The 13,895-nt window shown below is 28.5% G+C and overlaps 2 protein-coding genes across 5 annotated transcripts; one reads left to right on the forward strand and one right to left on the reverse strand.

Annotated features, from left to right (window-relative positions):
- The first annotated feature begins 1,166 nt into the window (after positions 1–1,166).
- Positions 1,167–10,933, forward strand: LOC130670996 (protein hobbit). 4 transcript variants are annotated; one of them, XM_057474653.1, is made up of 7 exons: positions 1,167–1,255; positions 4,163–4,286; positions 4,382–4,508; positions 4,604–4,795; positions 4,856–5,107; positions 5,189–5,353; positions 5,447–10,933. In XM_057474653.1, the coding sequence occupies exons 2-7, from the start codon at positions 4,228–4,230 to the stop codon at positions 10,931–10,933; spliced, it is 6,282 nt and encodes a 2,093-aa protein (XP_057330636.1). In that variant the 5' UTR covers positions 1,167–1,255; positions 4,163–4,227. The 4 variants fall into 4 exon arrangements, with proteins under 4 accessions (XP_057330636.1, XP_057330634.1, XP_057330637.1 ...); XM_057474651.1 differs by lacking the exon at positions 1,167–1,255 and adding an exon at positions 1,296–1,529; XM_057474654.1 differs by lacking the exon at positions 1,167–1,255 and adding an exon at positions 2,413–2,431.
- A 58-nt stretch (positions 10,934–10,991) lies between these two features.
- Positions 10,992–13,463, reverse strand: LOC130671004 (ubiquitin-conjugating enzyme E2 W). The gene is made up of 4 exons (XM_057474672.1): positions 13,099–13,463; positions 12,164–12,514; positions 12,009–12,084; positions 10,992–11,926 (listed from the first exon to the last, which is right to left on the reverse strand). The coding sequence occupies exons 1-4, from the start codon at positions 13,156–13,158 to the stop codon at positions 11,913–11,915; spliced, it is 501 nt and encodes a 166-aa protein (XP_057330655.1). The 5' UTR covers positions 13,159–13,463; the 3' UTR covers positions 10,992–11,912.
- Between the last annotated feature and the right edge of the window lie 432 nt (positions 13,464–13,895).

Genomic DNA, 13,895 nt, shown 5'->3' on the forward strand with positions numbered 1-13,895 from the left:
AATTATCATATTTCCGCAGACCAAGTACACTAAACTTTTTTTTTTCTTCTTAATTTTTACACTTACAACGGTAATTTTTTTTACTCCAAACTTTATCTTCTACTCGGTATTTTTTAATTTCAATTTTTTTTGTAAAGAATAAAATTATTTCAATTGTAATAAATTTTGAACGAGTACATATTGACATTGCATCTTTAAAAAAAATTGATCTTATGTGGGATATTTCACTTTTTTTGTAAAGTATATAAATTAACTCTTATAAGTTGATATATATACACACTTGTTTATAGCAATTAAAAGTATAAAAATTCAACAAATATTAATAGCTAGAAATAAATAGATTGAATTTCTAACAATAAACAACAAACAAAACAACTTATGTAATAGCTCGATTATCAAGTATTATATCATTTATAATATTGAACCCCTGATAATAAAATTATTTAATATTAAAACTATGATCCAGTTACTGCTTAATTTTACCCATAGACACATATATATGAAATCACCTTCCAACATAAAGAGGCTGAAAATAGTTATTTTTTATGTACAGTAGGACCTCGTTATAAGACTACGCGTTCTAAGACTCTTCCTCTCTCAATTTGTTAAAACTCGATCGGAACGCTTCCCTCACCAACAACTCAACAAAAGTTTTGCGTCTAAACCTCGCTATAAGACTAACGACCAGTACGACTAAAATCGAGATAAAATGTACATACATAAAGATTGTAGATTAAATAATGTATTTCCATAAAGAATACTTAAAATTTCGTGGTATCAAAAAATTAATTAACAGAAAAGAACGACAAAATTCTGTTTATTTATGACTATATATAAAATAGATTCACTGTATAATAGAGCAGAGTTGAACTGAATACATAAATAAAACGCAAAACGGCGATAGTCTTATAGCGAGGTTTCGGCGCAAAAGCTGTTAAGCACAATAGTAGAAGTACCTCAATTCTAAGAATTTTTTTCCTTTTTTTTTCTAGTAAAAAGTTACCTCTAAATTGAGGAAAAATTAACCGAAAATTTTTCTTTCCAACTTTTGCTGTCAAATTGTCGGCGAATTCGGGCATCAAAATTTCAGGTAATTTCAACGTCAAATTACTGTCAATTTCAAGTAAAGTGGCTATTAGGGACATACATATTCATAGATGGAGTAGTAGTATATGTCTGAACATTTTTGTCGAAACTGTGAAAATGTAAACAAAATTTGATAAAATCTATTATCATTTAAAAATAACATTTTAAAGTGAGTGATTAGATTCAACAATTTATATTAAATAAACAAATACATTTATCCAAAAAAATAAATACCCATTAATATTTCTTCTTTGTTGGCTATGACAGTCCATTAATTTTCATAAATCATGTTAAAGTACATGTCTTTCGATGTGTACGTATGTGATCAAATATTTAATGAGTTCATTTCTTTAAATAGATTTTATTTAAATAAAATGACACTAAAAACATTAAGGCATAATTAGTTTTTATGTATTTGTTAAAACAAGTTGACTTCGATGAAGGTATGTTAATTTTACAGAATAAAGATACAAACAAAACTACTAAGAGACAACTTTTTTGTAATTATTTATAAGATTAGTTAAATAAATGAAACGTTTATAAGTTTCTGTATAACCTAATTTTAACCTCAATATAATTTGTGAATAAACGAAATTTTATTAATATTACTCGGAGACTATTGAAAGGAATTAATTATAATTTATTTAGTGCAAAGTAATTTGATTACTGTCAGATAAATTATCAATACAATCGCTATTACATTTGCTGACTTGCAATTATCTAATAAGTTACATGGGTTACTTGTGACATTACATAGCAAATAAATATGAAATTATATAAATTATTTTTTTTTTAAGAATTGCAGATGTTCATAAACTTACAAAAATTATTTTGAATAAATAATTATTATTCATTTTGTTAATATTTTTGAATAAATTTCAATCGCGACTTTAAAACTTAACTTTTAGTAATGTTTTTATTGACATGACTTCGTCAGGGTCATTAAGAGGTAACGCCACCTTGATAACAATTTTCAAATTCGGAATTTTTTAATTAAAGTACCAAAAAAACCTCACAAGGCTTTATATAAATTACTGTTACAAATTCATGGTATAGCTTGGAGCCTTAATGCCTGGTCTTTGGATCTAATCTAAAAGGTATTCTAATGACCAGGCTGTATTTATAATTAACTAAATATTAATTAATTTTTAATAAATATTAATATTTTAAATAGACTTTTAATCATTAATGTTGGTATTGTTGATCATTTTTGAATCCCAGCCTTAACAAGTAATGAATCAAAATCAAAATCGTATGTATTTATTCTTCGCCTCAACTATCAAATTATGCATTATTGGAAAAATTTTTTGAGGAAGATGAGTAATAAATTATCTCTTTATTCTAAGTAAGATTATTTGTGAATTCAAATAAATCATTTGCTTTACGGACAATTCTTTCAATAGAAATAAATTTATTTAAAGAAGAATGATGATTTACTTGATTCAAGAAAAATATGGTATTGCCACTATAACAACAATATTTTAAATAATATTTTTCTGAAACTGAAATTTACTTTCCTTTGTATATCGGAGTAATACAATAATTTTTATAAATAATATAAACATCGAATTTGAAGCTTCTAAAATTCCGAAAATCAAATGTTTATCTGTATATATAGTAATATAGATATTTAAATTTAAATTCATTTTTAAACTTATAATTTTCTATATACACATTGAATCGTTTTTTTCAATAGCACTTATCCAATAAACTTTATTTGGGGTAATAAATCCAGTAGTAGGACAGCTATTGAAAGAATTTTTCAGTTTTCGTAAGCAATGTATACTAGGGTGACCAAAAAAAAAAACAGACTATTTTTTTTTTCGAGTCTCTTATGAAAATTCGCTGGTTCAAGGTGTTTTAAGAAGCCTCTCCAAAAATCAGCTTGATAACAAATTTTCAAGAGATCGCTCATGAATTTTGAAAATATCAAAAATGATTTAAATTCGGATTTTTTTTTTCTAAATTTTTTCTTTCTCGTGGCAGCAATAGTTTATATTTGTAAAATCACGACTATGCTGAAAATTTCAGCCCAAAATTTAAGTATTCTACGGTGCTCAAGAATTTTGAATATTAACTGATAATATGTAACTAATACTTTGAATTAGTTTCTGTATTTTTTTATAACTCAATTATTGTCATTTCACTAAAATATAACTTTTGCATAACCGAAAATATGGAGGACAGTCTCAAACAATAAAATTGGGTAAGTTTTGAATAAGCAAAAAAACCTAAAAATTGAATTAAAAAATAAAAAAGTATGTAAATAACTTATTATTTCTATCTCTAGGGTTATATTTTTATTCATTATGATATAAATTGACGGTGAAAAAGTCGGGAAGCTTTATTATTAATATTTAACGGTCGCTTGAAAACGTCCAAAAGACAGTATTCGGAAACATTCAGAATTCTTGAGCGACGTTTAAATATTTAAATTTTGGGCTAAAATTTCCAGCGTAGTCATGATTTCACAAATATAAATTATAGCTATCCCGAGAAAGATAAAGTTTAGAGCATAAAAATCCGAATTTCGATCATTTTAGATATTTTCAAAATTCGTGAGCGACCTCTTGAAAATTTTTTATCGAGCTGATTTTAGGAGAGGCTTCAAACATATTAAGCCAACAAATTTTCATAAGAGACTCGAAAAAAAAAATATAGTCGGTTTTTTTGGGTCACCCTAATTTATAAGTTAATATTTAACTATTTAAAGATCTCAAGTAACTTTTATATAAATAAAAGTATTTAAATTGTGCAAAAAAAGATCAAAATTATAATTCTAATTTTTTTTCATTTATCAAATAAAATAATCACTGTTCGTCTATTAGTCTCGTCACTTTGTACATGTTTTTCATAGATTAATAATTTATTTACTTGAAGCTTATTACTAAATTTTTAATGAATAATTTTTTAAATACTCAAATGCCTAAATTCACGTTTACTGTAAATATTAGTTATTTAATTCTTAATTTTATATCCCACTAAAAGTTTATCTGGAATATTTATGCGATAAACTTTTATTAAAGTATGAATTGTGGAAGATTTTAATTAATAATTTAAAATAATATATTTACAGGTAAAATACTTGGTATTGAGGTGTATAAAATGTCCAGAAACCAAAAAGAAACGGAATAATACAATATGACACCATTAGTTGTTGTCTGTTTTATTTTTGTAATAATCTATAGTAGTTTTACATGGTATGTATATCAAGTGTATTATTTATTATCATTATTACTATTATTATATATAATTTCTTAAGTAATATGTTTAATAATATTTTATTTTTCTTTAGGATCCTTCCGCGAGGATTAGCTTGGCTAGTAAAACGGAAATACAAAATTCATCTTCGGGTAGGGCACATTATTTTTCCTTATTTAATACTCCGAGATGTAACCATCACTAAAAATGGCTTCACCGTGGTATTTATTTTATTTACTTATACATAAACATATAATTATATTTTTATATTCATATATATTTTAAATTATTGTGTGTTTCCTTTAATTTCTTTTAGCAAATTGAAGAGATTACTATACGGAGTAGTTTACTTAGTAGCGATGTCGCAAAACTTTTTGCTGTTGTGATGCATGATGTCAGAATAAATAAAGATGTTCCTGTGGCACCGAGTGTTAAAAATGAAAATAGTGATTTAACATTAGATTTCAGAAATAAAACAGTTCCACCAATTATCATCAAATTTGTCCAAGTAAGATATTTTTTTTTGTTTCTATTATATTTAATAATATAAATAATGTTCTTGATTTAGTTTATGGCTGTTCACGTAGAAAACGTGAACCTATTGGCTTTAGGAAATGGATGGTTAGTTAATGGCAGCGCTGAAAGCTTAAGTTTAGATGGAAGTGTTGTCCATGGTGCTAGAACACTTTTAGCTTCTGCAACAATTACAGGAGGATCAGTTAAACTTTTGCATCATGCATCAGACGCTTGTTTATCACAAATAAGTTTTGCTGGAAGTGTCGAAGCAACATTGAAAGCTCAAGGGGAACTTACAGTAGAGGTATTTTATTGTATAATTTTTCCAAAAATAATGTAAAATAATATTTTTAAATATTATTATTATTATTTTTTTTTTTTTTAGAAATTATACATTGGTGTGATGCAAACTGAGAGTTCTGGTGGTGCAGGACTTATGCAGTTTTTACGGGACAGACAATCTTTGTCACCACAACCACTACCTCATAATATACCAACAAACGAATATTATCAAAACTTATTAGCGAGATTAGCACCAATTTTGCCGAAAGTAAAATCATTAAAGCAATCATGTATTATTTGTTATCATTATTAAAAAAAAAATAATTCTTTTTATAAATAGTAACTTGATATTTAATTTTAGAATCTAACTTTAAAAGTGGGTAGTTCGTCTGTAATCATTGGTCGAGATGATGGATCATTTCATGAACTCGAGGGTATTATGAAACATTTTCAATTGAATGCTAAATTTCAACCTAATGGACCTCAAATTCACTTGGCTCTTAATTTAGAAGGATTTTCAATTAAAGCAAAAATGCCAATTCTCTCATTACGTTCTTTATCAATTGAATGTAAATTGAGAGAAGATTTGTTAAGAGTAGAAACATTATTACATAATCTCTATATTACTTATGATTACCAAGATTGGGAATCAATACTCGCAAATCAAAATCAAGTAATTTCAAATTCAAAAGTTAGTGTTTCAGCTAAAAATAAATTTCCGTGGCTTCAAATACAAACAACAGCAGAACTTCATGAAGGTTTAATAGTTGTACGTTTGCCAGTCGTTCCGGAAGCTTCATGTAGTGTCTCACATGTTAACGTATCTATCAACAGATATGCAACTAACGATGAAGATTGGAAGATAAAATTAATGATGGAGTCATTGAAGTGTGCATTAAATGGAAATACTACTCACACACTAGATACTTGTCATCATTGGGGTAGTCCCCTATCAGTTGGTGTGCTAGTTGCTACAATACATCCGAATGCAATTGGAATCGCTCTAGATGCTTTAAGAACCGAGTGGAGTCTTGAATTTGCAAGATTTCTAAAAGAAGGTATTACATATTGGCAAGAATACCATGGACTACTGTTAGGATCTAAACAAATAGAAGAGAGCACTAGAAAAAATATACATCAATTAAATTTAAAAATTTCAAATTGTAATTTTTTCTTTATCGCAGAAAATGAACTTTCAGTTATGGTGCGATTAGATTCTGCAAATATTGAACAAAGTAATAAAAGATTTGTTGGAGTTGCTGAAGGTTTATGTGCAATAACATTAAATAAAAATGAACCTGTAGTCTATGAACATTCTCAAGTATTGAAGCACCCATTTTTATCTATTAGAAAATTCAAAGGAGCATTAACATCTAATTCAGTAAGTGTAAGTTTTGATAATACAAGTATTACATGGAGTCCTAATCTTCATCTGCGGCTTCTTCAATTGTGGATTGAATCATCACAATTTCGTAAGATTTTAGATTCATCAGATTCAATAAAACAATTTAAACCAAAACGTTCATTTGATTTATTAATTACTGGTGGTATCACATTAGCAATAGATATTTCACAAACTCATTTTGTTGAATTATCATCTGATCAATTTCGGTGCACTCAAAATAAATGGCAATTAAATTATCTTCGAGGATCATTAAATATGGTTGATATTATAACAATTGAGGGTGTTGAACTTGTTAAACTTGAAGATAGTGAAGAAGTAAGACTTGAACGACAAAATAACGAAGGATTTGAATTAGATTGGAATGAAACTTGGTCTTTAACTATCGAATCTGCTAAAGCACGTTTTCCTTATGAACACTGTTTTACTGAAGCTATTCAAAATGAGCTTATGAGTATTAGAAAATGGCTAAAAGAAATTCACTCAACTGATTTATCAAAAAAAAAATCTTTGCCTTGTGATCTTGTTATAAAAATTAAAGAATGGGTTTTTGAAGTAAGTGATGATCCATTTGAAGTTCGTTTAAGAGATAATTATGAGCTACTAGAAGATGAATATAATGAAAGTTTAAAACGTCAAGCAATGCTTGATGCTAAAGTTCAAGAGTTATGTCGTGCGCATTTACTGCTACCTCAGGGTAAAGTTGAAGAATTATATGCGAGTTTAAATAAAAAAAATGCTGAAATTTATGTTCAAAGATGGCGTCAAATGCAACGAGCAGGACCATCGAGAACTCGACTATTTGCATGGACAATGCAAGATTTAGAAATAATTGCTCTGGCAGATCCGACAATTGATGGAATTGATAAAGCAACTAGAGCAATTGTTGAATTGGATTCAGAGTCACCGTGGCCAGAAGAAGGAATTGAATTTAATATTCTTTGGGTCCGAGGAATTTCTTTAAAATGTGTAGAATGGAAGTTACAACTTCGTGATTTTCCTCAGCCTCTTCTTCTTGTTGAGGGCTTAAGTATATGGGGTAGACTTGGTGGCGCAGAAGCATTGGCACCATCTCGAGCACGACGTACTATTAGAATAAGTATTGGTGAACCATGGGATGATATTGTCGTTGAACGAGGAATGACTTCTCTTAAATATTATCATGATCTTAACTGGGATATTGATAAATTTAGATATGCATTTGGTCCCTGTTGGGAGCCTGTTATTGCCCAATGTAATCTAAGTTTTGAAAAAATACTTCATCCATCTCGAGATCCCAGTCCACCTCTTCCTTTTTGGGATAAAATACGTTTAATACTTCATGGTCGAATAACTTTATGTGTTAAACAACTCACAGTTTTACTTCATGCATCACTGGATCCTTACAATACAACAGAAGAAATGGAATTGACTTGGTCGGGTCTTGAGCTTGATTGGACATTAGGAAAAATAATTGTAAAAGGTGACTTGGATGTTTATGTTAGAACAGCAAGCAAATATGATGATTGTCGACTACTTCATTTACCTAATGTTAAGTTGGGTATAAAATTAGCTTGGGTATGCCTCGGTGACTCTCGAGATCATTATGCAGCAATTCCTTGTGCTCCCGATAGACTTCCAGAGTACTCTAGTAATCAAGAACATGATTCATTTCGGGCTTTTCGTTCACAAAATTTAAATGTAAGTCTTGCCCTAGAAACAAAACTACCGGGTTCTCCTACGTCTACCAGTGCTCCGACTGCAGTATTATATGGAAGTACTTTGCGATGGTTTGAAAATTTAAAATTCATTTTATCTGGAGCGACAAGGCCAACACGTAAAGGTCGTTTGTTTAAAAATATACGACCGCGAAAAAAACAACTCAGTCGACACTACAGAAAAGTCAGACTTACTCTTGCTTTTCATCGGTTTCATGTAAGTTACTGGATGTCTTTTGCTATGCAGAGAGGCTTTGAAGTTACTGGTGGAAGAGTAGCTTGTTCTTCTGAACACAATTTAACTCTTTATCCTATTAACGATGGATTAATTCATCGTTTGAGAGCCGAATGGTCTGTTATTTATATGAATTGTGAATTGAATGATGCAGAAATTTGGTTAAAAAGTGCTCTTCAAGCAGAAGAAGGATTAACATCACTACGGCAGCCAGTTGAAAAATGTTATTGTCTCAGTGTGTCTCGTGTAAGTTATGGCAGAGAAGCTTTAGTTGCTGAAATAAGTGGAGATACTCCAACTCACAGACTGGTAGTCCATGATCTAAAAGGTGCTTGGACAAAAACAAATCGTGATGTCGCTTTTGCGCTTTTTGATTCTTTCATAAAAACTCAACAGCTTAAAAAAAATCTTTCAACTGCAGCTTTAAAAGGTTTTCATCGAGAATCAAATGCTTTGCTTCAAAAAAATCTAACGAGAACCACCGAAAATCAAAATACACCAACTCAAGTTACATCTTCGGCAACAACATCAACAACTGCAACCAAAAGTCATCAACCTGAAGCTGCTGGTATGCTTCAACGACTTGTTGCTGAAGCAACTAATAAACCAATAGCTTTTAGTGATGATTTATCGTCACAAACAAGAGGACAACAATTACGAGGATTGGCAGCATGTAATCAAGATGATGTACTCCATAAAAACTGGTTGATTGCTTTAGTTAATAGTCAAGTACTTCTTAAAGGTATTGAAACACGTGGTTATGTAATTTTATCAGCTGCTAAAGCAGAAATACTACAGCGAGTTCATCGACCTGTTTGGCGTGAACGCACATTAGTATCAAAAACAACTTGGGTCGGTTCTCTGGAATGTATGCAGTACTATGCGACAGTGAGCGCAAATATTGATGATAATATCGATGATAATATAATGTGGTTAACTGTTGACAATATTCAAGAAAAAGATTCGACAGTAATTTCTGGTTTTCCAGATGTTCCAGCTCTTGTAGGATCAGGTCAAAGTGTCGGTGGTGTTGTAAGTCAAACAGTTGGCGGGGGTGGTGGTTTACAGCATCAACTTCAAAGAATTGTTTCAAGATGTAAATGTGAATTTTTTTATGTTGGTTATAGCCAAGCATTGGATTCAGCTGAGTTAAAAGTAGTTCCACCACCACCGCGAGAAGAAATCACACCCTGGGAACGTAAAGAATTTTCTGCTGCTGATGCATTTACTTTGATGCATTATGACTTAGATGTTTGCACGAATTCTCTGCAATACGCGATGATTTTAGATGTTGTAAATAATCTTCTTTTATATGTAGAACCGAGGAGAAAAGAAGCAATGGAACGACTTCAAATTATGCGATTTCAACTTCAATTACACTCAGTTGAAGATCAAAAACGACCGATACAACAATTACAGAATACAGTTCGTGGTTTAGTGGCGAAATTGCGAAGACTTGAGAAAGAAACTTATTTGGTTCAAAAAGCTCTGGCAGAAGAGTCAAATCCAAGTCTTTTAAGTGAAATTGAACGACTTGAAGTGAGAGTATTTGAATGCAAAGAACAACTTGGAGCAAAAGCTGAAGAACTTGATGTTATGCTTAGTTGTTATAAAGAAACTACAGCGCCGACGGTAGTTTCTACTACACTGAAAGATAAGCCTGCAGCAGTAGCTAGATCAGCTGAAATTTGTTTTAAACATGCTCAATGGAGGCTAACTGATGCTGACGGACAACTTGGTATTGCTGACCTTGTACTCACAAATTTTTTGTATACTAAAACAAGTAAAACAGATGATTCTGTTGAACACCTTTTAGAACTTGGATATGTTAGAATGACAAATCTTCTGCCAAATCAAATTTATACTGAAGTTTTAACACCAACAGAACTTCAAAGTAATATGCCGGTAGAAAGACAGCGAACTTTAAGAGTTTTTTGTAGAGAAAAAGCACCAGTTGCTGGAATTTCTGTTAAAGAACATTTTGAAATAAATGTTGCACCTTTAACCATAGGCCTTACTAAAAAATTTTTTAATACTATGCTAAAATTCTGTTTTCCGGAGAGAGATCCCGATGCTATTGAAGAACCTCAAGCACCTCAAAGAGATTCATCTTTTTATGTTCCAATGGAACGACGAGATGATGTTGAAAAAATGAAAGAAAGAGCTGATAAAAATAAATTATTTATTTATATTAAAATACCTGAAGTACCAGTAAGAGTATCTTACAAAGGTAATAAAGAGAAAAATTTAGAGGATGTTAGAGATTTTGGTTTAGTGATTCCAACTCTAGAATATCATAATGTCACTTGGACTTGGCTTGATCTTCTTTTAGCTATGAAAAACGATTCAAGACGAGTAATTTTGAGTCAAGCTATTAAACAAAAATTACAAATAAAACCTAAAGGACCGCAAGAAGAGACGATGCCACAAGAGGAGGACAAAGCAAGACTTTTACTTGGTGCTAGGCATCTTCCTGGAGATGCTAAGAAAAAAAGTGTGTTTAAATTCAAATAGTTATTTTTTCTTTAATAATTATAATTAAAAAATACAATTTATTTAACTATAAAAGCAATTCAATATTTAATGTAATTAATTTATTATTAAATAATATATAATAAATAAGTATATTTATTTTTTAATAAAATTTTTGGTATTTTATGTTAGTTTTTTATTTTCTTACACACTGAAAAAAAATAGAAATCGATAAAAATTTTGAAAAAAAAATAGTACTAATTGTATAAATAAAATAAATAGAGTCAAAAAATGGATGAAAACCAGCGTTTAATTCAAGTAACTGTAACGCATGATCGTGTTATGACCCTCAATAATAATGAAAATACTCCATTGTCATTGTATACTAAAATTATTTTAAAACATAATTTTGTAATTAGTTTCTTCTTTTGTGTAAATAAAAATTACACATTTACTCATAATTAGTATGGTTTTAAATATCATGTACTTGAAACATAATTTCATAATGTTTTCTTGATAATTTTTAAAAATACATACATTCACCTCTACTTCTACTTATACATTTTCTACCGATAAATTCGCCATTGTGTTTTTAGAAAGAGCTTGTAAGTGGATTTTTATAAATAAAAATTTCAATTTAATTACTACTTAAATTAAATTACACGAAATGTTTAATCTTTCACAATTTATTCATTTTTATCTGACAACTTCAAATTATACTACACTATTATAATACTTTTTGATATATTTATTATTTATTTTTTTGTTTAATTTAAGTGTTAACTTTTTTTTTCTTTTTAAGAATATTATTTTTATGTATTCATAATACATATTTTTTCTATATTGTGTATACTTGATACTTGAATTTAAAACAGCTGCAATCAATGGCAGCTTGATTAAAAATGCATAACTTTATTTATGAACTATTGAGTTTTATTTGATATATTTTTTTTCCAATTCAGTTGAATTTAAATTAAAATTTTTTATTTTTACGTTTCACGCTTACGTATAAAAGATGTCATTATACGCTATCATCTGAAAAAAAAAAAATTGATGATCATACATGTAGTTTATTTGAAATAAATTATTGTATCTATAAAAAATAAATTTATAGTACCATGATACCACCACTTTGTCTTCTTTGGATTTTTATTACACGTTTTCACATAAAATGTATTATCAGGTGGTCGTTTCTGTATTAAATAAAATAAATAAAATTAGTAAAAAAAAAAAAATTTGATTTAAAAAAAATTTCGTATTATAAATATTTACTTTTTCTTTGCAAGAACTTAGCATAGATACAATACTAAGGCAAACACTTTGAACAGAGAGAGCCGGAGACCAGTCATCTGTCAAAATTGACAAACATATATGACCATTACTGTATACATGCGGATGAATAGGAATGTTTCCTCCAATAAAAGTTACTTCCGGTGAATCGAATGGATACTTTGAGCTAAACTTAAACTGTAACTGAAAACGTTCCCCTTCGTAAAGGGTACCCTTAGCTCCTTCCATGTGGACAATCCATTGAGTTAGATTTTGGCCAACGAGATCTTCATCTACTTGTACACCAGGTGGAGGTTCTCGTATTAAAGCCATTAATTCTTTTTGAAGTCGCCGCTGTAATATTAAATAAATACATCAAAGGAAATTAGATGAATCAATGATAAAGATAAATTTATAAAATTAAACTTAAAAATTTCAATATTATTATTTATTAATAATTAAATTTTTAAATTCCTAATGCATGAATAAATTTAAAGAAAAAAATTTTTTCAAGCTTTCTTATTTTTTTTAAGTTAAATTTTGACAAAAATAAATTCATAATTTGACGTGTTGTATATAGATTTCTTATATTATTAGGTTATACTAAGAACAAAATGGATTTAAATGCTGATAATAAATATTTTGATTTCCTTTTAATTTTATATTTGGAGTTTAATTTTCTGTAGAGCGAAAAAAATATTTTGTAAGATTAAATTTACTTAAAATATTAAGTAAAGAATAGAAAATTAAATAGTCAACAAAGAAATTATAAGATTTATAATCAAGGTCATTGAATAGTTTATCAACTTGATTTTATAATAAATAAGAATATTAATATAGACTAAAAAATAATTTTACAATAAACTGTATTACAAATATTTAAAAATTATGAATTAATAGTTATAACGACCATAGTAACAAAGATATTAATGACTCACTTCTGAAGGAGACATTGCCGTCATTTTATTAGTTTCTTGTCCTTTGATAAACATAAACATTCCTCATTGTGAAGAAATTAATAAAATATCAATAAAATATAGAGAAAAAAAAAACAAAAATAAAAGTTTTCAAATAATATATTTTTTGTATAACTTAAAATCAATGAATCAACATAAAATTTACTAATTGATAAATCTATTATTCATAATATTTGAAATATTAAATATAATAATTTATCTTAATAAGTTTCAATCACTATCTATATGACATTTTTTTTAAATCAACAAATAATATATATATATTTTAATACAATGAGGGATATTTTCACTTCACTCAGATAAATGTCATGTCGCGTCAGCAGCGACTTTAATAAACATACACACTGCGCATAAATAGATTAAAAAAATAGCAATAATAATAATAATAAATTTATCAGTTTGATTTTCAACCATAGACTGTGTAAATTAGAATTCTTAAACAGCTCTTAACTATTAAATAGTCGAATTTTTTTTTTTTATCCAAAGGCCGATTTTGCGATGTCGACAGTGCCGTCTGCTGTCAAATATTTCAAAACATGTAATGAAAATTATACATAAGCGCTTACATGGTATTTTTTTTTTTATTTATATTGATTTGTACGAAAATGCTGTTTCGGTTTTGATAAAATGATTCATCAGTTAAATTTTATAGTTTTTTACCCTGTTTAGAAAAAAATAATTTGTAACGTGATAAAAACTAGTATTTAATGTAAAGGATTTTAATTTACATGGATTTTAATAGTATTTAATTAAAATTT

This window comes from Microplitis mediator, chromosome 7 (genome assembly GCF_029852145.1).
Source record: "Microplitis mediator isolate UGA2020A chromosome 7, iyMicMedi2.1, whole genome shotgun sequence".
Lineage (NCBI taxonomy): Eukaryota > Metazoa > Arthropoda > Insecta > Hymenoptera > Braconidae > Microplitis > Microplitis mediator.

What these genes read in the sequence shown, in the direction of transcription:
- LOC130670996 (XM_057474653.1), top strand. Translation starts at nt 4,228, where the DNA reads ATGACACCATTAGTTGTTGTCTGTTTTATTTTTGTAATAATCTATAGT. An exon ending in ATCTATAGTAGTTTTACATG is followed by an intron (nt 4,287 to 4,381) that starts GTATGTATATCA and finishes ATTTTTCTTTAG; the next exon opens with GATCCTTCCGCGAGGATTAG. An exon ending in TAGCACCAATTTTGCCGAAA is followed by an intron (nt 5,354 to 5,446) that starts GTAAAATCATTA and finishes ATTTAATTTTAG; the next exon opens with AATCTAACTTTAAAAGTGGG.
- LOC130671004 (XM_057474672.1), bottom strand. Translation starts at nt 13,158, where the DNA reads ATGTTTATGTTTATCAAAGGACAAGAAACTAATAAAATGACGGCAATG. An exon ending in CGGCAATGTCTCCTTCAGAA is followed by an intron (nt 12,515 to 13,098) that starts GTGAGTCATTAA and finishes TTAATATTACAG; the next exon opens with CGGCGACTTCAAAAAGAATT. An exon ending in TAAGTTCTTGCAAAGAAAAA is followed by an intron (nt 12,085 to 12,163) that starts GTAAATATTTAT and finishes TATTTAATACAG; the next exon opens with AAACGACCACCTGATAATAC.